A 24,745-nucleotide genomic window follows, 5' to 3' on the forward strand; every position below is an offset into this window, starting at 1 on the left:
GGGAGAGGGGTACCAGCCCATCTGCCAGTGCCACAGGAACCAGTAGCATTTTGCCAGGCTGTACCAACGCCAGAGCCGTGCTCCACTCTGCTCTTCCTACATACCTACCCCTGGCGGAGGCAAACGGCCCAGAGACAAGTGGATGTGTGAACCACAGGTGAGTATACTGTCTGTCTGTGTGTGTGTAACTGTGTATTACATTCAGGGTCAATTCCATTTGATTCTACTCGATTCAAGAAAAAAACTTTATTTGTGGTGTGTTTGTGTGAAGCCAGCAGTTCTTAGAAAAGTGCTTAAGTAGTGTGACTTCTCTCACCCAAAGCAATTCAAACAAAGTAATGTCATTATTATGTCATCTGTGAAATATTATGTTTCTGTTTCCCTTTTTAAAGTGGAAATGACAGCGTTTTAGCAACATGACATTTTATTAAAACCTGTTCATATCCACTCCAAGAATAGTATGTTTGAGAATTAACCTCTACACGATCGGTGTGTCCCCCGCGGCACGGTTGAGCTAACGTAGGCTAATGTGATTAGCATGAGGTTGTAAGTAACAAGAACATTTCCCAGGACATAGACATATCTGATATTGGCAGAAAGCTTCAATTCTTGTTAATCATCAAATCAAATCAAATGTATTTATATAGCCCTTCTTAGATCAGCTGATACCTCAAAGTGCTGTACAGAAACCCAGCCTAAAACCCCAAACAGCAAGCAATGCAGGTGTAGAAGCACGGTGGCTAGGAAAAACTCCCTAGAAAGGCCAAAACCTAGGAAGAAACCTAGAGAGGAACCAGGCTATGAGGGGTGGCCAGTCCTCTTCTGGATGTGCTGGGTGGAGATTATAACAGAACATGGCCAAGATGTTCAAATGTTCATGAATGACCAGCATGGTCAAATAATAATAATCACAGTAGTTGTCGAGGATGCAACAGGTCAGCACCTCAGGAGTAAATGTCAGTTGGCTTTCCATAGCCGAACATTGAGAGTATCTCCACCTCTCCTGCTGTCTCTAGAGAGATGAAAACAGCAGATCTGGGACAGGTAGCACGTCCGGTGAACAGGTCAAAGATCCATAGCCACAGGCAGAACAGTTGAAACTGGAGCAGCAGCACGGCCAGGTGGACTGGGGACAGCAAGGAGTCATCATGCCAGGTAGTCCTGAGGCATGGTCATAAGGCTCAGGTCCTCCGAGAGAGAGAAAGAAAGAGAGAATTAGAGAGAGCATACTTAATTTCACACAGGACAACGGATAACACAGGAGAAATACTCCAGATATAACAGACTGACCCTAGCACTACTGCAGTATAAATACTGGAGGCTGAGACAGAAGGGGTCAGAAGACACTGTGGTCCCATCCGATGATACCCCCAGACAAGGCCAAACAGGCAGGATATAACCCCACCCACTTTGCCAAAGCACAGCCCCCACACCACTAGAGGGATATCTTCAACCACCAACTTACCATCCTGAGACAAGGCCGAGTATAGCCCACAAAGATCTCCGCCACGGCACAACCCAAGGGGGGTCGCCAACCCAGAAAGGAAGACCTAACTGCACTGTCCAATTTACAGTAGTTATTACAGTGAAATAAAAAAACATGCTATTGTTTGAGGAGAGTGCACAGTATGAACTTGAAAATGCATTAATAAACCAATTAGGCACATTTGAGCAGTCTTGATACAAAATGTTGAACAGAAATGCAATGGTTCATTGGCTAAGTCTAAAACTTTGCACATACACTGATGTCATCTAGTGGCCAAAATCTAAATTGCGCATGGGCTGGAATAATACATTATGGCCTTTCTCTTGCATTTCAAAGATGATGGTACTAAAAAATACAAAAAAACACGTTTTTTCTTTGTATTATCTTTTACCAGATCTAATGTGTTATATTCTCCTACATTAATTTAACATTACACAAACTTCAAAGTGTTTCCTTTCAAATGGTATCAAGAATATGCATATCCTTGCTTCAGATCCTGAGCTACAGGCAGTTAGATTTGGGTATGTAATTTTAGGCAAAAATTGAAAGATTGAAACTTAAAACATGATTTTCAATTGTTTTGCACTGCATGGTTGAATGCAGCATTGCAGTATGGTGCACTCAAAATGTATTGTCGTTGAGTAGCCAGCCTCAGCTACTGCTCAAATGTTGCTGTACATGTTTTTCCTTTGCATGGTGCTTTGTTGCAGGTTTTGTTTTTTGGTTATTTATTGTCAAACTTTAAAAACCGAAGCCAGACTGCAATATTTTTAGTAGGCTAGTTAGGACTGTGGCATGTGTCTGTACACATTCCCTCTGCTGCTCGCTGTAAACCGGACACACGAAAGCTGTGCAATTGAAGTTGAATTTACTGATGCGAGCGCAGTAGATGAATCAACAGGTAGACACATTTATACTCGCTTGTGTGTCCTATTTGGCCCGCGTGCCTTGTATTTGACACGTGTGCTAACCTATTAGCCGTGTTAAAACTGACTTGTGATCATTGTGTTAGGGTTGCGTCAATTCAAATCTGGTATCAGAACAAGTTATAACACTGAGTCACTGATTGTACTCTATGTACTTTTATTAGCTAAGCAATAAATGGCAAATGCTCAATATTGTCACATACAAACATAAGGATAAAGCATCTGCCTTGCTGTTATCTAAAGTTTTGCAACATGCAGCAGTCTCAGCATGTTGCTCAGTTCTTGACACACACACACACACACACACACACACACACACACACACACACAACTGCTGTTCAAACAATTCAATCTTACGTGATATAGTAGTAGGTTATAGAGCATAGACATAAATCCTCACAATTGCTATTGCTAGTTTGATTGTATTGACATCCCCAGCCTTAGTTAAAGTCGGCCATTTTTGTAAAAAATATTGAGCCATTGAAACTGAAACTGCATCCCTAAGGCCAGCTGTGATATCAGTGGCGATTTTAGCATGTAAATCTTGGTGGGGCAAAAAAAATGTGGGGCGCATGCCAGCAAAGCCACTACACAACACAACACTACATTAATTGCACTATAATGGTGACAAACGGCGCCCACAAAATGTTAGGGCCTACATAAAGCTGTCCCAACAGCAGTCCCAACACCTTACCTCTGCTACATCTGGCTATCAGCGGAGCCTTGTCTGGCAGCGAAACAGTTCATTCAGCCTCATTTACTGCCTTTAAAAAAAACATCTGATATGGCTGACTTGCTTAAACAAATGTGGTTTCTACTGACAATTGAGATGTACAAACTATGGCATGAGGGGACGACAAGCGTATAAGAGGCAATCCGTAATTTCGTTTAAGACATTAATGAGTGAGCTAGGATGGACGCAGTCAATATAACTATATGTTCAGCACTTTTGAAATACACAGCGACATAATTCAGAACATGGCCATTCATACAGTGTTCTCCCTGTACACCAAGTCAGAACCGTAGGATAAATAAAGGGGGCATATAAGTAAACAATGAAAGTTCTTACAATATTCAATGATTACATTTCTACAGGTTATAGGCTACATGTGCAGCACTAAGTCAGAACAGTAATGAAATTCAGAGGTGAAAATAGACCAAATGATTAGGGTGAGGCACATGGGCTACTAACAGTTTACTACACAACATACACTTAGTATTACTTTCTGAGCTACAGTATACATATCTCCCTGGCATATTACATCACTTATGCAGCAGCACACAATACATTTTTGGACTCACCTTGTGCTGTGCTCCCTTGAACAGGAAGGTGGCGCGGCTGTCCTTCGTGGGAAAATGTTGTTGTCAAACTCTGGCATTCTGTGGATTTATGGTGCTTTCAAGACAACAGGGAACTCGGGGCGAGGGTGAATCATTGTCAGTGATTTTCGGGCACTTCTTATATAACTCTATGGCAGCACCCAAGGGGATTGAATTGTCTAAGTCTACCCTTAGATTTGGCGGTGACGTAGTGTCCCTGTGAGTGACAGAACACTGAGCCAATCACAGCGCAACCCTCCGTATTTTCTGCTGGCTTGCCCCACCACCACAGAAAGCACTGAGCTAGGCTGAAACACCTGCATTTTGGAGATGCCTTACTCAAGAAAACAAAAAAGAGACCATCTTTGTATGCAGCTTTAATAACTCCATGATATATAATTATTTTTTACATTGTTTGCAAACTGATATGTGACATGTATTAATGCCAAAATAACATGTGAAACAGGCAAAAATGTGGGACTCAAAACATGTGCCCCAACTGCCCTGAATGACAGATTGCCACTGTGTGATTTACAACCTGATAGCAATATTTTTGGAAGTACCAAGAAATGTATTGGTGAATTATATTAGTCATGCATCCATATATTTAGCTAACAATGCCTCAGTTTACATAATGGAATTTTGAATCAAACAAAACCTATTTTTAAAATCTCTTATAAAGTTGTTGTTTAAGCATAAACTGAATTTGATATTTTTGACTAATATTATGATTTCCTGTTTGTGTCATATCTGCAAAGTAGTTAAAGCGCTGTCAATTCCACTTTTAACTCAAACCACTACCTAGTGATTTCCAGGAATAAAAAGACTGGATCATAATTGAAGCTTAGGCCTGTGTTTGTTCTTATTTTTCTAAATGATATTCTTATACCCAACAGCTCAGAGTAATCACCAGTGGTAGAATGTTATTACACTGTTTCTCTCTGTGTTGGTTTTAATCTCAGTGTTCCCTCTCTGTGTGTTCTAAATTGAAGTTCTCCAGTACCAGTCCAGAGATGCATTGTTTCCCGCACCATGGCCCTCTGGACCAGAACGTGGTGGAGAGCCAGGTGGTGCTCCAGGACTACACCAGCTCCTCCTATACTAACGGCCACCCCAACCCCAGCCTGCACCACTAAGGCCCAGAGGACCACCGTGCCACCTTCACCCTCAGCAACGTGGTCCCTCAGCGGGCAGCCTCAAACTCTAGACCCCTGGGCTCAGCTGGAGTTTGAGATTAGGGCCCGGATGGGTGATTACTGCATGGGGCCGGCGTATGTGGTGACTCTGCCATACCTCTCTGAGTGCTGGATGGCCAACCGGGTGGTCTGCCTACTGCTGCCCCTCCGAAAACTTTAGTCTCCCCGCCTGAGACTCTACTTTCCATCATATTCCGCTGTGGGTCGGAACGACCATCAGAGTGGAGATTGGACCGGTGGACCCCCAGTCGAAGGCCTCTGTTCAGGGGGTACGATGTGAGGCGGTTGCCCCTGGACACCGTAGGGGAATATTCTACAGCATCCACATCAGCCAGTTTCACACCCAATGTCGATGAGCAGGTATGTTAGTAAGATAATTATGGTCTGTCCATAGTCGGTGAAAAATAAAATGCTAGCGTTTCCTCCCCAGTTACAGTACACACACACCTACTGAATACTAACCTGCTTAAATGGTTGCTAGAGAAGGTCTCGTGAAAATGGAGGACATGCGTTGAATAATTACACAAAGATTAAAGCAGATAATTTAAAAAAAAAAGTATTATAACCGCATGTATGAAAAAAACAGAGCGTCTCAGCTGTGAACGGAATATTCTCCAAATACAAATGACACCTTTGTTCACATGTAGCTTCTGTGTGAAGGTCACTGATAAATGCAAATCACAGAGGTTACCTCGAGTTGATCTTTGCTCTGGTACAAGGACCTAGAGCAGCTGATGTGAACACACTCTTCCTTTACTTTGAGGTCCACCGCCAATTGTTGTGTGACTATGACTACAGAAGTTTGTACTTCTGTAAGGAGAGATGTAGAGCATTAAGTGAGTCTGATTAATCAGGCTGTACATGTTATATACAGCCCGAAACTAATGCCTGCAAAAATCGTGGAAATGTTCCAGAATGTCGAATAAAATCACACTTAAACTTACACTACCGGCTTTTCCTTCAGCTGCTCGAGACAAAATATCCACAGGAAAGTGTTGTTTATCTGACTTTTTAGAGCCTGTACTTTGGTTTGGCACCAAGGTAAATTAGTTTTATACTGGATATTCAGTTCTCTCGTCAATAGCTATTTAACCAAGAATGTCATAATGAAAATGGTACTGAAAACAGTGGATGGAGAACATACGTTTTTGTATCGAATTAGATTTGAATATTGAAATCTGAATTTTTTTTAAATTCACACAAACGGTGTTGATTGTTCTCCATCCTCCCCAGATTCAAAATATAAAATGTTTGTCATAGCTATTGAGAGAAAATCAAATATCCAACATAAAACCATATACCTACCACAGGTTGGTGGCACCTTAACTGTGGAGAACAGGCTTGTGGTAATGACTGGAGCGGAATCAGTGGAATGGCATAGTTTCCAGGTGTTAGATGCCATTCCATATTCTCTGTTCTGGCCATTATTATGAGCTGTTCTCCACTCAGCAATTGACAGTATATGAAAGGAGACCATTGGTCACTGAATAAAGTCAAGTGTTTATTCCTGATAGATAATACAGAAAACAAACGAATAGTACAAAATAGTTTTTGTAAAGTCAAGATACAAGGCCATGATTGATGTATTCAAAGTGAAAATACTACATTTCATAATATAAAGATACAATGTACATTTGAGAAACATACAAAACACACAAGTTTCTCCATATACAATTTGGCCTCTCAACCTGGATGACCGTCATTGCCTTTTTTTTTTGAGTAGGTAGAAGTTGTCCCTAACCACTGATACAAGGTCAGAGCTTTAGACTGCATTTCTATTGGTCAACTTCAGGATTGAGGCCAGAGTAAAATAATCTTAGATCTGTTAGGGAGCAACTTCTATCTTGAGCAGGAATTTCTTTCAACTTTCCCCTCCCCCAAACAAATCATGGTAAATCTCAATTATCGAACTATAAAAAGCACTCGTGGTTTTTGAGCTGCTCTGGTTCACTGAAGCCTTTCCCACACTGAGAGCACTGGTGGGCGCTGCCGGCCTTGTCTCGGTCTCCACTGTGGATCAGCTGGTGTCTTTTCAGGTACTCTACCCTGCTGAAGCGCCTGCCGCACACCTCGCACCCGTACGGACGCTCGCCCGTGTGGATCCGCTGGTGCCTCTCCAGGTTGCTTAGGCGACTAAAGCTCCGCCCGCACTGCTGGCAGCGGTGTGGCCTCTCTCCAGTGTGAACCACCTGGTGCCTCTCCAGCGAGCGAGAGTGTGTGAAGCCCTTCCCACAGAGCTCGCAGCGGTGGGGCCGCTCGGCCGCGCACACACACTCGTGGTTCTTCAGGGCCCAGGCATGGCTGAAGGCGTGGCCGCATGAGGCGCAGGGAAACAGGGTGGCCTCCGTCCCTCCCTGCAAGTGAGTGTCCCCCAGGGGGCAGGGGTGCTCCTCCAGCTCAGCCTCGTTGGCAAAGCCCCCGCCGCACTGCGTGCAGAAATGCATCAGGTCTCCGGTCTCCTCCTCACCACTGTCATCCACGCTACCCGGAGCAGATGGGTGATGCAGGGCCTCATCTGAGCCTCCTTGCTCCTCCATCCCCTCACCATCCCTCGGCCTCTTGGGCCAGCGTGGCTGCAGCACTCCTCCAGCCCCCCCTGGCAGTGCCCTCTCACCTTCCTTCAGACGGGCACCAGGACCCTGCAGGGCATCACTAGAGTCCCTCTCTGAGGGTGTGGGACTCCCCAGCGCCCCCTCCTGTTCCAACCCATCCAGACCAATGTACTTCTGGCCCAGGCTGAACTCGCTGCCTGCCATGACTTCCAGGTCAGGGGTCATGGAGCCATGGTTGGAGCCTGCTGTGGGAGGAATCCTCAGGGCTGCTTGCTGGCGCCCCCTCTCTGCCCTCAGGGCCGTCTCCAGCCCACTCAGGTCCTCCACGCTCAGCACCCCCTCCGACACCTCTGTTGGAGGGGACCCCACGTCCCACTCCTCCTCATCCCCCTCTTCATGCCTTACGGCTGAGGGCCGCTTCAGGGCCATAGGGCTGAACTCCATGTCTCCTGCTGGGCAGAGAGATGGAGAGAGAGGGTCTGTTAGAGGAGCAGTACTATGAAGGCACATGCAAACAATGTACTGCAGACAACACTGTACAGAGCCAAAGGCGTTAACAAGTGTCCTGTGAAACCTACAAGAAAACTTCAGCATTCCCATTGGGGTTATTGCTCTATCCAAGAGTTGTTGTAATCATGTTTTTGGTTCCGAGCTGGCGTCAGTACCTTCGCTGTGGTTTCTGGATCCAGTATGGCGGTTCTGGTTGGGCGGGTCCATCTTCAGGGCTTCCTTGATCAGCCGCAGAGACGCAGGCTGGTAGCCCCCCTCCACCACGTCACTGGACTACAGACAGAGCAAAACTAACTACATTACCCACAATAGACTACAATACAGTAACATTAATGCAATGCAGAGTTCACTAGCACCCCCAGCATTTCATGTAAATACTTATGAAAGTGCACTTTGCAAGTACCCCAAAGAACAAGGTTCAAGTTTTACACTGGGCATTTTCTGCAAACGTACAATGTTTAGACAGTTTAAGATGACATGAAGACAATTGTATTCTTTAAGTCACCTGGTAGAATACACAACTATACCGTCCTAAAATTATATTCATGTTTAGGGTCTACAACGTTCTACACTTGAGTGCACTTTCTGAACAAGCACTTCTGCACCTGAATATCAAATCAGTGTCTTTCCAACATCCACGCCATCTACCAGCACTGCTGCAGTTTGTCAGTCACACAACCACAGCAGATGAACATTGTATCAGCATGTGGTGAGACTGAGAACATTGTAAAAATAACAAACTTCACTGAACAAAAATATAAAACTCAACATGTAATGTGTCGGTCCCATGTTTCATGAGCTGAAATAAAAGATCCCAGTAATGTTCCATATACGCACAAAACAAAACGTTCTCCCTGTTCGTGAGCATTTCTCTTCTGGCAAGATAATCCATCCAGCTGACAGGTGTGGCATATCAAGAAGCTGATTAAACAGCATGACCATTACACGTGTACCTTGTGCTGAGGACAATAAAATATGCAGTTGTCACAACAATGCCACAGATGTCTCAAGTTGAGGGAGCATGCTGACTGCAGGAATGTCCACCAGAGCTATTGCCAGAGAATTGAATGTTCATTTCTCTCCCATAAGCCAACTCCCACGTAGTTTTAGAGAATTTGTTAGTACGTCCAACCGGCCTCACAACCGCAGGCCACGTGTATGGGGCCATGTGGGAGAGTGGTTTTCAGATGTCAACGTTGTTAACAGTGCCCCATGGTGGCGGTGGGGTTATGGTATGGGCAGGTATAAGCTACAGACAACGAACACAACCGCATTTTATTGATGGCAATTTGGATTGCACAGAGATAGAGTGACGAGATCCTGAGGCCATTCATCCACCACCTCATATTTCAGCATGATAATGCACAGCCGCATGTTGCGAGGATCTGTACATAATTCCAGAAAGCTGAACATTTCCCAGTTCATCCATGACCTGCATACTTACCAGACATGTCAGCCCATTGAGCATGTTTGGGATGCTCTGGATCAACGTGTATGACATCGTGTTCCAGTTACCGCCAATATCCAGCAACGTCGCACAGCAATTGAAGAGGAGTGGTGCAACAATCCACAGGTCACAATCAACAGCCTGATCAACTCTGAGGAGATGCATTGTGCTGGATGAGGCAAATGGTGGCCACACCAGATACTGACTGGTTCTGATCCACACCCAACTTTTTTATTTTTAAAGTTATCTGTGACCAACAAATGCATATCTGCATTCCCAGTCATGTGAAATCCATAGATTAGGGCCTAATGAATGCATTTCAATTGACCGGTTTTACTTATATGAACTGTAAGACAGTAAAATCTTTGAAAATGTTACATGTTGCGTTAGATTTGTGTTCAGTATAGTGGTATCTGATGCAGTGACGTTGTGTAGGACATATTCAGACTCATCTCCCTCACCTCCTCTTTGATGTTGTCCGTCTCCTCCCCCTCTCCTGAAACACAGCCCCCCTCCTCCTCCAGTTCTCCTTCCTCCCCGGGGAACTGAATGAGGTACAGCTCGCGTGCCTCCTTCCACCCTCCCCCCATTACTACCCTGGCTGCTCCTCCTTCCTCCTCCCCCGCGCCTCCCAAGGCAAGGCCCAGCGTCTGCTTTCCTCCTGTGGAGGATGGGAGAGGATGGGGTGAGGAGGAGGGAGCATTAAGGAAAGAGTGGGAGGGACAGAACGGAGCAGTGATATAAATAGAGGGGGAAGGGAGAGAGCATTATGAAGGAGAGGAGAAGGGATGGCAGGGAGCGGGAGAGAGGCAGAGGGGGGCATGAAGGATGGAGGGGAGCGGTGACAGAAGTGGAGAAGTTGGGGGAAGGGAGAAAGCATGTTGAAGGAGAGCGGGAGGAGGAATGGCATGGCGCAGGAGAAGAGGGGCGCATTGACAGTGGAGGAGTTGGGGGAAGGGAGAGAGCATGAAGGAGAGGAGGCAGAGTAGGGAGAAGGAGAGGAAGCATGAAGGAGAGCAGAGGGGGTGGGAGTGAAAAGGGGAGAGGAAAGAAAATAGAGAATTGGAGGAGGTGGAGGCAGGGAGAAGGAGAGGGCAGGATGACGAGCAGGCAGGGAGGGAGGGAGAAGGAGAGGTCGTGATGAAGGAGAGCAGAGATAGGAGTGGGGGAGGTGAAAGATAGAAAATGAAGAGGAGGTGGTGGGGATGGAGAGCGGAGGAGTAGAGAGAAGGAGAGATGAGACAGCTCAGCCTCTGCCAGATGGCTTCCAACATAACAAGCACCTCTTCACACAAGCATTACAGGCTTTCGACTTAATGGTACACAAGAAAATCAACTTGTATTGATGTGATATGCAATCACATAACATTTCAATAATTATCTGATGAATGATGTCAGTTTAATACATATGGAAAAACAAATACATAAACTACTTTATGGTCCGTGATGCTTGTGGCTGTACTTACTAAATATGAACACTTACGAGGCACTTCAATTTTCCGCTTTTTCCGCCCACCGTCCTCAGACACTATCAAACCAGCATTGCGGCGATTCTCTGCCCACCCCATCCCGTACTTGCGTTCATTTCTCAGTTTGTTCTCCGTCAGTCGGAGTCGGAGTTTTAGAGCGTCCATTTCCTTCCTGTTCAGCGATATTTCCACCAGATAGTCATTCACCGTGTCCTGGAACAGTTTGGTGATCTCGCACACCGATGCGCGGATCAAACTGTCCATGACTGAGGTTAGGTGGGTCTGGAACGTCTCCACCGAGTCCGCCATGGGTTCGCTGCCTTGGCGATCACACGATGGATATGGGAAACTGGACCAGGCAGATATTCAACTGAAACACGAAAAGTAATAGCTAGAGTTGAACGTTACCAAGTCACATTATCAGTGAGTGACAACGGTACGTTAGTCAGCAGCATCATACATACCTGTAATTAAACCAGTAGCTAACTTCTGAATTATTATAATTGTTCTAGTTAGTAGCCTAGCTACTCACTACCAACAAATACAGCAGTTGAACAAGACAGCCTAACGTCGTATGGCGTGAGGAAAAACAAGTAGCACAGCGTGAATGTGAACCCATCTTTACCGCGCGACCGAGCTACCACACTTGAGGTTTAGCTAGCTAGCTAACGTTAGCTTGATTGCTACCAAAAGCTTTATAAATCTAGCAAACTCGACTACTATTACAACACCACTAAGGCTAGACCATAATATGTAGCAACACTAACGTTACAGTACAAAGCCAGCTAACTAACGATCGTCGCTATCCGACCATGTAAAGCTTCCTTCTTGAATACAACGCTAGCTAGCTCGCTAACGTTAACCTACAGCTCAAGCACATATTTGGCTCAAGTGGCAGCTAGGCTAGTAATTCTAGCTAGCGTTACGTACCGTGCAGTCGCTGAAATCAGGCTGACGAACCACCGTTTGTTATAAACGACAACCGATACGTATGAACACTGTAGATAAGCCAAGCGTCAATATGACAAAGGAAAAATAGATCCAACTTTATATCCTCCCTTCCAAGCACCGTTGATGACATTGCGCATGCGTAGTAGACATTACCGTATACAACCACATCCTAAAAAATGTCATTTTGAGGCGATGCATGGGTTTAGACGATTGACGTATGTAACACATGGATTGCTGACGCTATGTATTGGCCACTAGTCGGCCATATTGGCACTCCCTAGGTCGGAGGAGCAGTCCTCCATAGAGCCTCACAGTGGAGGTGTCATAATACCCATAAAACCTAACGGTCAAACAGGGAAATGGACCTAGAGGCGTCACTACGGACCCGGGTTTGATCCCGGGCTGTATCACAACCGGCTGTGATCCAGAATCCCATAGGGCACCGTCTGGGTTAGAGGAGGGTTTGGCTGGGGTAGGCCGTCATTGTAAATGAGAATGTGTTCTTAACTGACTTGCCTAGTTAAATAAAAGGTTTTAAAAAATAAAGGAAAAATGGTTCCAATCGTTTTTCCACCATTCATTTTCCCATAGGACATTTTAGAAACACTTAAAATAAGGGTTGTGTTTTGTGTAGGCTTACCCTGGTGACATTTTGATAACTCACCTTGTCCGAGAGATTTACATGGTTATCAATATATTCGTCTCTATTTACTCTCAGACATCATGCAAAGCAGACATCATGCAAGTCGACAAATCCCTGCAAGCTCCTGCACTTCATTTCTAGCTGACATCTTTGCTAACAGGTATTGTGTCAATTTAAAACGTGCACAAGACAGTTCACAGAATTGTCCATTTAAATACATTTTTCCAATTTATTCAATACTACATTTAACTAACATTAGATAGTTAATCCAGAGATTCTTACCTTTGCCTTGATTTGGCAGTCTTGTCCAGATCATAGCATTTGCAGTTATTTATTATCGTCACATTAGCAACTAATTAGTGGTACATTTGCTCCCCTTTGGTCAGTGTGGCGAGGGATGTTCTGATTAATAAATTGCAAAACTCGTGCAGCACACACCATACCAGAAGTACTAAGAAATTAGATTTGAAACTCAATTCATAATAAAACCCATTGTGTTTATTGCCCATAGAGATAGGACTCTCGTGCACAAAAGCCCATTTAGGATGGGCAGCGCCATCGAGGACTTTCACCATTTTGAAGTAGTCAACTTTGTGAGGCTTCCTATGGGATCAGCCAATGAATTAGGCTTGTGAGCAAACATTCCATAGCTGTAAATGGCAGTAAATCGCCAACTTTGACTGTTCAAATAAATAACACACTTCAGCTGGCAGTATGCACCCTTTCACAGAACCCAAACGTCTGCACGCGTGCGCCATCGTGCATAAATGTATTTTGTCCCCCCACACCAAACGCAGGTTAAAATATAATAACAAACTCTGAACCAATTCCATTAATTTGGGGACAGGTCAAAAAGCATGAAACATTTATGCCAATTTAGCTAGCTTGCACTTGCTAGCTAATTGGTCCTATTTAGCTAGCTTGCTGTTGCTAGCTAATTTGTTGTGGGATATAGTTAAACATTGAGTTGTTATTTTACCTGAAATGCACAAGATCCTCTACTTCCATAATCAACCGAATCGTTTCTAGTAATCTCTCCTCCTTCCAGGCTTTTTCATCTTTGAATGTATATGGTGATTGGCATCTAAACTTTCATAGTATTACTACACCGACCAGCAACACAGTTCGTTTTTCAACCTGCTTCTATAAACCAATGAGAAGATGGGAGAGGCAGGACTTGCAGCGTGAATTGCGTCAGAAATAGAAAGGAGTTCTATTTTAGCCCTTGGCAATGCAGACGCTCGTTGGCATGCTCGCGCAGTGTGAGTGCAATAATTTAATAATATAGATTTCTAAATTGATTTTGCACAAGCAGTGTAGTCAGCCTGTTTGAGTTTGTTTACCAACTCATAGAAGTATACTGAAAAAAATATAAATGCAACATGCAACAATTTAAAAGATTTTACTGAGTTACAGTTCATATAAGGAAATCAGTCAATTGAAATAAATACATTAGGCCCTAATCTATGGATTTCACACAACTTGGTCACAGGCATGTTGTCCCACTCCTCTTCAGTGGCTGTGTGAAGTTGCTGGACATTTGGAACTGGAACATGCTCTCGTAAGTTGATCCAGAGCATTCCAAACATGCTCAATGGGTGACATGTCTGGTGAGTATGCAGGCCATGGAAGAACTGGGACTTTTTCAGCTTCCAGGAATGGTGTACAGATCCTTGCGACATGGTGCCGTGCATTATCATGCTGAAACATGAGGTGATGGTGGTGGATGAATGGCCTCAGGATCTCGTCACGGTATCTCTGTGCATTCAAATTGCCATTGATAAAATGCAGTTATGTTCGTTGTCCGTAGTTCATGCCTTCCCATACCATAATCACCATGGGGCACTCTGTTCCCAACAGGGAGCCAAATGTTTTTATTAGAACATTAGGTACATTTTTTTCAATGTAAAACTATTAACCGATCACCATTAATATAATATTTATTTACAATGTACTAATAAAACTAATGGTTTCTGTTTCTTTTCTTGTTTTTTGGCAAAAAGTAAACATCCAGAGAGCCCCTGAACCAGCCCTGTCTCCCCATCCCATACCCCTGAACCAGTCCTACTCCCAACTGGAGAAAGGAGGTGATCAGCATTGTGTTGAATGACATGTCGGTTGGCATAATTACATGTACTGCAATGCATTGAGGACAGGAATGTGATTGTCCAGTCAGGAAAAATGTCTCTTGACACAGAGGCAGTCAATATCAGCCTTTACGTGAAGAGATGCAGGCTCTTAGAGAAGGATGGGAGTCTCTCCTGTCTGAGGCAACACTGATTGCTACGCAAATTGATGTTGTACCTCAATTTAGCAAGGAACACAGCCGCCAGAGGAAAAGGAAGAGATTCCATGGTGAGACCTCTCAAGAAGAGACAGCTCAGGACAGTGCAGCAACGGTGTTTCAGAACACAGTGTTTTTTTACTGCTATGGACAACATCATAAGTGACCTGGACACTAGGTTCCACACCAATGCAAAAATTGTAGAATAATTTTCTGCTGTTCTGAAAGTTGGGCAGATTAGTGAGGGTAAAGTCCCTTCTGTGTACCATCCACTGATCATTAAGTATTCCAGAGATCTTACACCTGAGTTTCATAATGAAGTAAGACACCTGAACACTGTATATGCTGCCACTTTCCCCCCTAACTTGTCCCATCTTGGTCTACTGAAGGCAATTTGTAAGATGCAGCTGCAGAGCATTTTTGGAGAAGTGTGCATTGCTTTACGTATATTTTGCACACTGCCTGTGACTGTTGCTGGTGGCGAGAGAGCTTTCAGTAAGCTAAAACTGATGGAGAAAAAAAACATTTGAGGTCCACTATGTCCCAGGACAGGCTTTGCAGTCTTGCCATGCTGTCCATTGAAAGTCAGTTAGCTAGAAAGCTGGACTTTAAAGACTTGATCAGTGACTTTGTTAGCAGGAAAACTCGGAGCTGGGCTCTTGGTGAGTAAGGCTGAGCAAGGGCCAGTGATAACTGTTAAATGGCATCGTTATGGAAATTGGATCATGACACACATGATGCCTACAGGCTGAGAACAAGACTGAGAACAAGATATATCTCAAAGTAATGGCTGGATTGCCATAAAATTTGTTGTGCACAATCAAGACCCCAAGTGGAAGAAACCTATTGATTTGATGACCTCTTGACCTTTCCTCTAGCGCCACCATCAGGCCTTTTCATTTCCATTTTGTTTTTCATTTCCACTTTTACAGCTGCTTATTTTCTAGTTGGTATTTGTACTTAGTTCAAAAATCTGCTACTGATTTTATTATTTTGTTTGTTATATCATTCTATAAATGATGATGTTAATTTATTTTAATTTAAGAGGTTAATGTATATTTAAGTTATATTTATTTTAGGTTATTAATGTTAAGAGAATTTTCCATTCAAGAATTTGACCATTAAAATGACATTTAGACTGTAAAAGATGGCCTTTAGCACATTTCTTATAGAGGGTGTCAGTCTTGCATCAAATAGTGAATTCCTGTGCAGAGATGCTGCATGCATGTCTGCACAGTGTTATATTTTCACAGCTCACTGTCAGTAAATATCATACAGTAAATATTGGACTATAAGAGAGTTGCAAGCCTGCAAAGGTAGAGTTATTTAAAGCTTTGAATGGGTCGATTGGGTTCTGGAGGTGTTTCGTTACAGAAATTACGCAGGGTTGGTGGGGCCTGTGGTGGTGGGGCCCAATGTGATATCTTTTTTGGGTCCCAAAATCCCAGGCGGTGCCCCTGTCTACGGTTGTGAGACCTATTGGACGTACTGCCAAATTCTCGAAATCGATGTTGGAGGCGGCTTATGGTAGAGAAATTAACATTAAACTCTCTGGCAACAGCTCTGGTGGACATTCCTTCAGTCAGCATGCCAATTGCACGCTCTCTCAAAACTTGAGAAGTCTGTGGCATTGTGCACAACATTTTTGTGAAATAAACTTTTTTGCGTATGGAACATTTCTGGGATCTTTTATTTCAGCTCATGAAACATGGGACCAACACTTTACATGTTGCGTTTATATTTTTGTTAAGTGTAGTAGAAGGAGAAAATGGACTACTTTAAAATGGAGGTGACCTCAATGGCTGCTTGTGGGTGCCCACAGACGCCTTAATGCAGAAGAGTCTTCCATCATTCTCTATGACGTTGCTTGTACGTTGTCAATGGGCTGCACTGTGCATTTTGGGCGACTCTTGGACAAAGGGAGAATGTCAATTGGTTTTGCCTCCCTTCTCTGTCCACTTTTTGAACAAGGTAAAAGGTCATCCAGGAGCGGAGGCAAGGGGAGGGAACGTGTAAACAAATGCGCTCGTATGAAATTAGACTGCTTCTCCATGTAATCAGTCAAATGACTTTTACATGGGTGGAATTCCAAAATAAATGTATAATGTGATAAAAACACATTGCGCTTGTGACAGACATTTTAGAGATAAAATATTAAGTAGTTCTTCATATGTGCATGCTTTTCTCCTTTGAGAAAACAACAGTTGATTTAAAGGGGGTGTGGCAGATTTCAAAACACTTCTGCACTACTTGATAGGACACCCTTTTGCATCCTATGTCGAGGTAGGTAATCGAGGTGGGCAGCAGACTCCTTCATTCATCTACTAATGAATTGACAGAGGAGTCGAGGCATTGACAGACTTTGCCAATTGAGAATCTCCCAAAGAGTGCACTCCTTCAAGGAGTGAATGGAAGTCAACTGGGTGCTAGCAAACAAAAAATAACATAATTAATTACGTGAACATGCACAACATTACACATCTTTTCAGAGATGTGAGATAATGAACTAGCTTTGAAATCATACTTTCGATGAAAATAGGCAGGTTTCTCGAAAAATGCCGCGTTCACGTACTAGTCGGAACCCGGGAATTTCCGACTTGCTAATTGGTTGAAGGCACGTGTATAACTACAACCAGTTAGCAAGTCTGACATTTCCAAGTTTCCTACTTCTGATTAGTACGCGAACGCGACATCATACCCTGCTTTTTAGAAGGGATTGCGTGACGATTAGTTTAGCAACAGCGTGATGCAGCATGACATAAACGCGATTGGTCGACCGTCTGCTGAGCGGGGCGACAGATATGTCGATATGCCCTTGAGCAGCACTAAAGTGGTTTTCCAACAGCAACACTCAGATTATTATGGCGGTGTTGCTATTGTTTATAAAAGTGTTTCTTTATAATGTCGAAATAAACATGTATCAAACCCCCATATCACACACTCACAAACTGAAATCCTAATAAAATAAGATAATATGTGTTTACACATTGTACTATCAATTAGTGAGAGATTTATCCAAAGCGTTTTACACGGTTGATCATGCAAATTGTTATTACGTTTTTTTTATGATTATACACATCATTGTTTATATAGTTATGTTTATGATAGAGGGCAATGTGTTTATTTAAACGGCTGTGCATCTACCAGGGCCAAGATATCCTGTTGCGTGCCGCAGGGTTTGATAATTGGATCTTTGTTATTCCTTATCTATAACCATGACCTTGCTGCTGTGTCTACCGTACTTGCCATTCATTCTCTTTACTGATGATACCAATTACATTTTATCACACAATAATTTTGACTCACTAATTAATGAAGCCAACTCAAGCATGGCCACATTTTCTGAATGGTTCCAGACATTTTGTTTACCTTTAAATGTAAAAAAATAAAATAAATACATCAACTTTATTGTATTCACTTATAATATTATCACTTATAATATTCACAAAATATTGTTAAAAAAAAAAGAGCCAGAATCATCAGAAAGATTAGTGGTTTGTCTTCATCAGGCTTTCTTCCTAACTCTATACAATAGCTTTTTTGACCCATATCTTATTTCCTGTAATATAGTTTGGGCCAGTACATATGCCTCCTACCTACATAAATTACTCATCATACAAAATACATTTGGAAGACTAGCCACCTCCTCTAATTACCTGGCTCCATCTGCACCTTTGTTTAAGGAACTCAATGTCTTGTCTATTTACGACGTTAATGTATGCCTATTTTCACTTTTATCTACAAAATACTCATACCTCCCAGCAGCCAAATACATTTAAAAATGTCAGAATAATAGTAGAGAATTATTTATTTAAGCTTTTATTTCTTTCATCACATTCCCAGTGGGTCAGAAGTTTACATACGCTCAATTAGTATTTGGTAGCATTGCCTTTAACTTGGGCTACCCAAACGTTTCGGGTAGCCTTCCACAAGCTTCCCACAATAAGTTGGGTGAATTTTGGCCCATTCGTCCTGACAGAGCTGGTGTAACTGAGTCAGGTTTGTAGGCCTCCTTGCTCGCACATGCTTTTTCAGTTCTGCCCACAAATGTTCTATGGGATTGAGATCAGGGCTTTGTGATGGCCACTCCAATACATTGACATTGTTGTCCTTAAGCCATTTTGCCACAACTTTGGAAGTATGCTTGGGGTCAATGTCCATTTGGAAGACCCATTTGCGACCAAGCTTTAACTTCCTGACTGATGTCTTGAGATGTTGCTTCAATATATCCACATAATTTTTCTCTTCATGATGCCATCTATTTTGTGAAGTGCACGAGTCCCCCCTGCAGCAAAGCACCCCCACAACATGATGCTGCCACCAACGTGCTTCACGGTTGGGATGGTGTTCTTTGGCTAGCAAGCCTCCCCCTTTTTCCTCCAAACATAACAATGGTCATTATGGCCAAATAGTTATGTTTTTGTTTCATCAGACTAGAGGACATTTCTCCAAAAAGTACGATCTTTGTCCCCATGTGCAGATGCAAACCGTTGTCTGGCTTTTTTTAATGGCAGTTTTGGAGCAGTGAATTCTTCCTTGCTGAGCGGCCTTTCAGGTTATGTCGATATATGACTTGTTTTACTGTGGACATAGATACTTTTGTACCTGTTTCCTCCAGCATATTCACAAGGTCCTTTGCTGTTGTTCTGAGATTGATTTGCACTTTTCGCACCAAAGTACGTTCATCTCTAGGAGACAGAACACGTCTCCTTCCTGATTGATATGACGACTGCGTGGTCCCATGGTGGTCATACTTGCGTACTATTGTTTGTACAGATGAATGTGGTACCTTCAGGCGTTTGGAAATTGCTCCCAAGGATGAACCAGACTTGTTGAGGTCTACAATTTTTTTTCTGAGGTCTTGGCTGATTTCTTTTGATTTTCCCATGATGTCAAGCAAAGAGGCACTGAGTTTGAAGGTAGGCCTTGAAATACATCCACAGGTACACCTCCAATTGACTAAAATGATGTCAATTAGCCTATCAGATGCTTCTAAATCCATTACATAATTTTCTGGAATTTTCCAAGCTGTTTAAAGGCACAGTCAACTTGGTGTATGTAAACTTCTGACCCACTGGAATTGTGATACAGTGAATTATAAGTGAAATATTCTGTCTGTAAACAATTGTTGGAAAAATTACTTGTGTCATGCACAAAGTAGATGTCCTAACTAACTTGCCAAAACTATAGTTTGTTAACAAGAAATTTGTGGAGTGGTTGAAAAACAAGTTTTAATGACTCCAACCTAAGTGTATGTAAACTTCCGACTTTAACTGTATCTATGAGGCTTATTTTTACGTATTGTATTTATTTGCACCAAAGAAAACATGTGATTGACAGCAATACAGATAAAATATGAATTAGAACAAATTAAACGATGTGCAGGTGTTGTTGGAAGCTCAAAGGGCTTATGTGAAAACCACACCACAAAAAACAATATATACTGAACAAAAGTATAAACGCAACACGCAACAATTTCAAAGATTTTTTATAAATCTGCAGTTTCCAGCTACAATAGTAATTTACAACATTAACAATGTCTACACTGTATTTCTGATCAATTTGATGTTATTTTATTGGACAAAAAAATGTGCTTTCTTTCAAGAACAAGGACTTTTGACCCCAAACTTTTGAACAGTGGTGTGTGTATATATATATATATATATATATATATATATATATATATATATATATATATATATATATATATATATATATATATATATTAAGAACACCTGCTCTTTCCATGACATAGATTGACCAGGTGAATCCAGGTGGAAGCTATGATCCCTTATTGATGTCACCTGTTAAATCCACTTCAATCAGTGTAGATGAAGGAGAGGAGACAGGTTAAAGAAGGATTTTTTTTTAACTTTTTGAGACATGGATTGAGTATGTGTGCCATTCAGATGGTGAATGGGCAAGACAAAAGATTGAAGTGCCTTTGAACGGGGTATGGTAGCACTCAAACCGGTGCCAGATGCACCGGTTTGAGTGTGTCAAGAACTGCAAAGCTGCTGGGTTTTTCACACTCAAATTTCCCTGTGTGTATCAAGAATGGTCCACCACCCAAAGGACATCCAGCCAACTTGACACAACTGTGGGAAGTATTTGAGTCAACATGGGCCATGATCCTTGTGGAATGCTTTTGATACCTCGTAGTCCATGCCCCGTGTAGTTGAGGCTGTTCTGACTGCAACTTCATTCATTGCTTATGATTCACAACTAGAAGTTGTTTCTTTTCTGGCCACTAGGTGGCGGTATGTGCCTTTTTATATGCTAAAGGAGTAATTGACTATTTTACAACTTGGTGTTAGATGTTTCATTCCCCTGGAAGTAGTCTATGGACTAGCAGAAACTGTAATACATTAAACTCTCTTTAAACAGCCATTACAAACTTCAGATAACTTTAGCCACCGCTAGCTAAAAATCAATGGAAGTGATGGAGGCATGTGAGTATGTTTTTTCAAATTTATTATTATGGCCAAATCACCTTTAAGTATCATTAAACCAAATATAGAGTTGATGTCAGGTGATTTGGACATTATTTTTCAAAAAAATGCTCACATGCCTCCATCACTTCCATTTTTTTTTAGCTAGCGGTGGCTAAAGTTAACTGAAGTTTGTAATGGATGTTTAAAGAAAACTAAACCTCTAAATAAGTGGCTTCCAAACCTTTTTTCTGCAGAAACCTACTTTAAGCTCTCAGATTTTTCTAGTGACATCACAAAGTAAACCAATATTTCTTGTAACAAACCTGCAGTCTCCTTTCTCTCTGGCCATCCATATGACTGGTGTGATGAGCCAGGACTATGTCAGTTAGACTTCAGAGTGCTGGAACGATAGGTCTTGCACCCCTGGTGTGGAGGTGTTTAAGGGTTATGCAGGCATCATTGGATTTAGGGTTGTGACCGTGCAATCTATAGGGGGTGCTCTGCTGTATAGGGGGTGCTGTGCTGTATAGGGGGTGCTGTGATGTATAGGGGGTGCTGTGCTGTATAGGGGGTGCTGTGATGTATAGGGGGTGCTGTGCTGTATAGGGGGTGCTGTGCTGTATAGGGGGTGCTGTGCTGTATAGGGGGTGATGTGCTGTATAGGGGGTGCTGTGCTGTATAGGGGTGCTGTGCTGTATAGGGGGTGCTGTGCTGTATAGGGGGTGCTGTGCTGTATAGGGGGTGCTGTGCTGAATAGGGGGTGCTGTGCTGTATAGGGGGTGCTGTGATGTATAGGGGGTGCTGTGCTATGTTTCTGGGAGAGGAAGTATATGGATTCAAGAAGTGTGCTTAAATCAGGGTCCCCCAGGAGGAGCACATTTTTGTTCTAACCCAGCGCTAACACACCCTTGATTAGTTGAAGTAAGTGTGTTCGTGGAGGATTTGAGGATATTGTATTCTCATGGAATTCGGCTCCTGCTCTGTGGGCCATTCTGGTTCAGACAAGGATGACCAAAATATGGGGTTTGTTACAGGTTCAAATGTAATCTTTTTGAATATGTTGCTGTAGGAAACATTTTGAGGATGTTTTTACTTTGAAATCATGAATATATGTACAAGTGCTATATGTTTGTAGATCATTTTTGCTTATGCACTAAAGAGGACAATAATACCTTGATTCATGCCCCAGTCCATCTTCCCCTGATAACGCATGTTGCAAACATGCCCACTAGGTGACAGCAATCGCTTGCAAACGGAAAAATCAAGACCAGTGATCAGTGAATTTTCCGTGGAATACTCTGTCAATCTAACATTGAAAGAGAAAGCCTGAGCATATGACCAAAAAAAATTGGATGGATATCGTTTTTTCTATGAAAAAAATATAGTTTGTTTATTCTCAATCAGCTTTTATAATAAGTACCACAAGTCTTAAGCCACTCAATTTGAGTGGTTTGTATGAATGCAGAAATATTTGGAACAAATTTGACTCCAAAGAAACGTGCTGAAATCTATGTAGTTCCCTTACCATAATTTACAGTAGCCTATAAACATTTCCATTGGAATCATGCGTAGCCTAAATGGCATTAAGTGTACCAAGAGCCAGCTGCTGAGAAGACATTGCTTATTAATTGTTGATCCATATGGTTATGCGTTCGATGGTTACCTGTAGACCAACGAAACTCACACGCGAGGTCGGAGTTTCGGATTGTCTCCACTGCGTGTTTTGTGGCCTCCTGAATGTCCCGTCTAGCCTTGTACACGGCCTTGTTGACCGCTCTAGAAAGTGCAATTGAAATATGAATGTCACAAAAAAACTTTTTCTACCCATCTTCTTGCCCTTGAGACTGGACATTTACATTAGTTAGTCGCAACATAGAATTGTATCCTTGAAGTGCCATAGGGGGGAAAAATGCAATAGTTATTTATTTTACCCCAACTGTTTAAACAAACGTTTTGTTAGGCTATAGGCTAATCATTAACTTAATATTGTTTTGGTTATTTTTAATTGATAATAGTCCACCAAAATAATGATAAAGTTAAATAAATTGTATTCTTCTTTTTCTTATTATTATTATTAATTATAACAGTTCGTTTAAGTAACAGGAAAAACGTAGCCTATCTTTATTGAAGATTTTTTTTAGGTCCTACTGCGGTAATGTGACTTGCGATGACATGATATAGGCCACATGTGTCAAACTCATTCCACGGAGAGCCGAGTGTCTGCGGTTTTCCGCTCCTCGCTTGTACTTGATTGATGACATAAGGTCACTAATTAATAAGGAACACCCCTCACCTGTTTGTCTGTCTTAATTGAAAGAAAAACCAAAAACCAAAAACCCGCAGACCCTCCATGGAATGAGTTTGACACCCCTGATTAGACCTACCGTGTTTTGTTGTGAGAAATTATGGATCAGGTTATTCCTTCTAAAAGTAGCATCGTATGGTAATTTATCAAGAGATTTAGAGATCTTTTTAAGTATAATCGAATTAATCTAGTCTACTTGTAGAGAAAGACATGTTGGCCTCCTAAATTGGAGAGGCTAAAGTTGTGTAAATATTTAATTGTGGTTGCTTTTGGGAGATTCCTTATTACTGAAATTGGAGTTGTCGTGGTAGCCATAGGCTATTGCGTTCACGGATCTGTCAAATTACCTGAAACAATTACATTGTTAAGAGTTTTTATTATTAATAACTATGAGACAGCACTATTATGATTAATATTATTATTATTAGGCTGTTGGGATCAATTGTATTACCATTGCTGGACGCAAAGGACTGCAAGTACACGGCGCTGTCAAATCTCATTGAACACGTTCACAAATACCATTCAACAATGCCAAGAGAAGCATGATTGCAAAAAAATGCCTGCACGCTATGGACCCCTCAAGAAAGACATATGGCAACAATTGTTCTGTTCCCCATCATGAGATATTAGCAAATGTTCAATCATCATGAAGTATATTTTAGTGTGTGGATGATGAGGGAGTGTGTCTATGTGTGCGCATGTTTGTGTATGTGTTCATACGCGCACGTCGGTATGTCTTTCTAAAAACAAATGACTTCTAATGACGATGTTGTGGAAGTCTATTGCTCCTTACAAACATAATGGATTTTATACAGTCCAATGCCACAACAAAATACAGTGAATATCCATCACAGACGTCCGTGCTCCTCAGTAATTCTGCACTCAAATGACAGTATCAATGCTTTCAAATGAGAGGTCATCATTATGCCTTTATGAGCCAAATCAAAAAGTAGGCCAACATGCAAATCGACAGATTAATCTGGTAAAGCAATACGCATATTTGCGTCCACGCGCACAGCGCAGCAAAGCGTGCAATGTTGTACAGGTAAACACCGGGAAAGCTTTTGCCGCGAATTCAAAAAAATGACGTCACCGATGACTTCAGCCAATGAGAAGACAGAACTGCCATTGACGTTGAAATGATTTTTCCATATAAGGACTAGTCTCCGCCCCTGTCAAATCCATGCTTGTCTCCCTCGAGAGCACTAGAGCCTCCGAACCC

The 24,745-nt window shown here is 42.4% G+C and overlaps 1 protein-coding gene across 1 annotated transcript; it reads right to left on the reverse strand.

Moving 5' to 3' along the window:
* Positions 1-6,416: 6,416 nt before the first annotated feature.
* On the reverse strand, positions 6,417-12,058 carry LOC139390515 (uncharacterized). Its single transcript, XM_071137660.1, has 5 exons — positions 11,837-12,058; positions 10,921-11,276; positions 9,899-10,098; positions 8,146-8,263; positions 6,417-7,929 (listed from the first exon to the last, which is right to left on the reverse strand). The coding sequence occupies exons 2-5, from the start codon at positions 11,213-11,215 to the stop codon at positions 6,839-6,841; spliced, it is 1,704 nt and encodes a 567-aa protein (XP_070993761.1). The 5' UTR covers positions 11,216-11,276; positions 11,837-12,058; the 3' UTR covers positions 6,417-6,838.
* Positions 12,059-24,745: the final 12,687 nt, after the last annotated feature.

This window comes from Oncorhynchus clarkii, chromosome 31 (genome assembly GCF_045791955.1).
Source record: "Oncorhynchus clarkii lewisi isolate Uvic-CL-2024 chromosome 31, UVic_Ocla_1.0, whole genome shotgun sequence".
In the NCBI taxonomy this organism is placed as follows: Eukaryota; Metazoa; Chordata; class Actinopteri; order Salmoniformes; family Salmonidae; genus Oncorhynchus; species Oncorhynchus clarkii.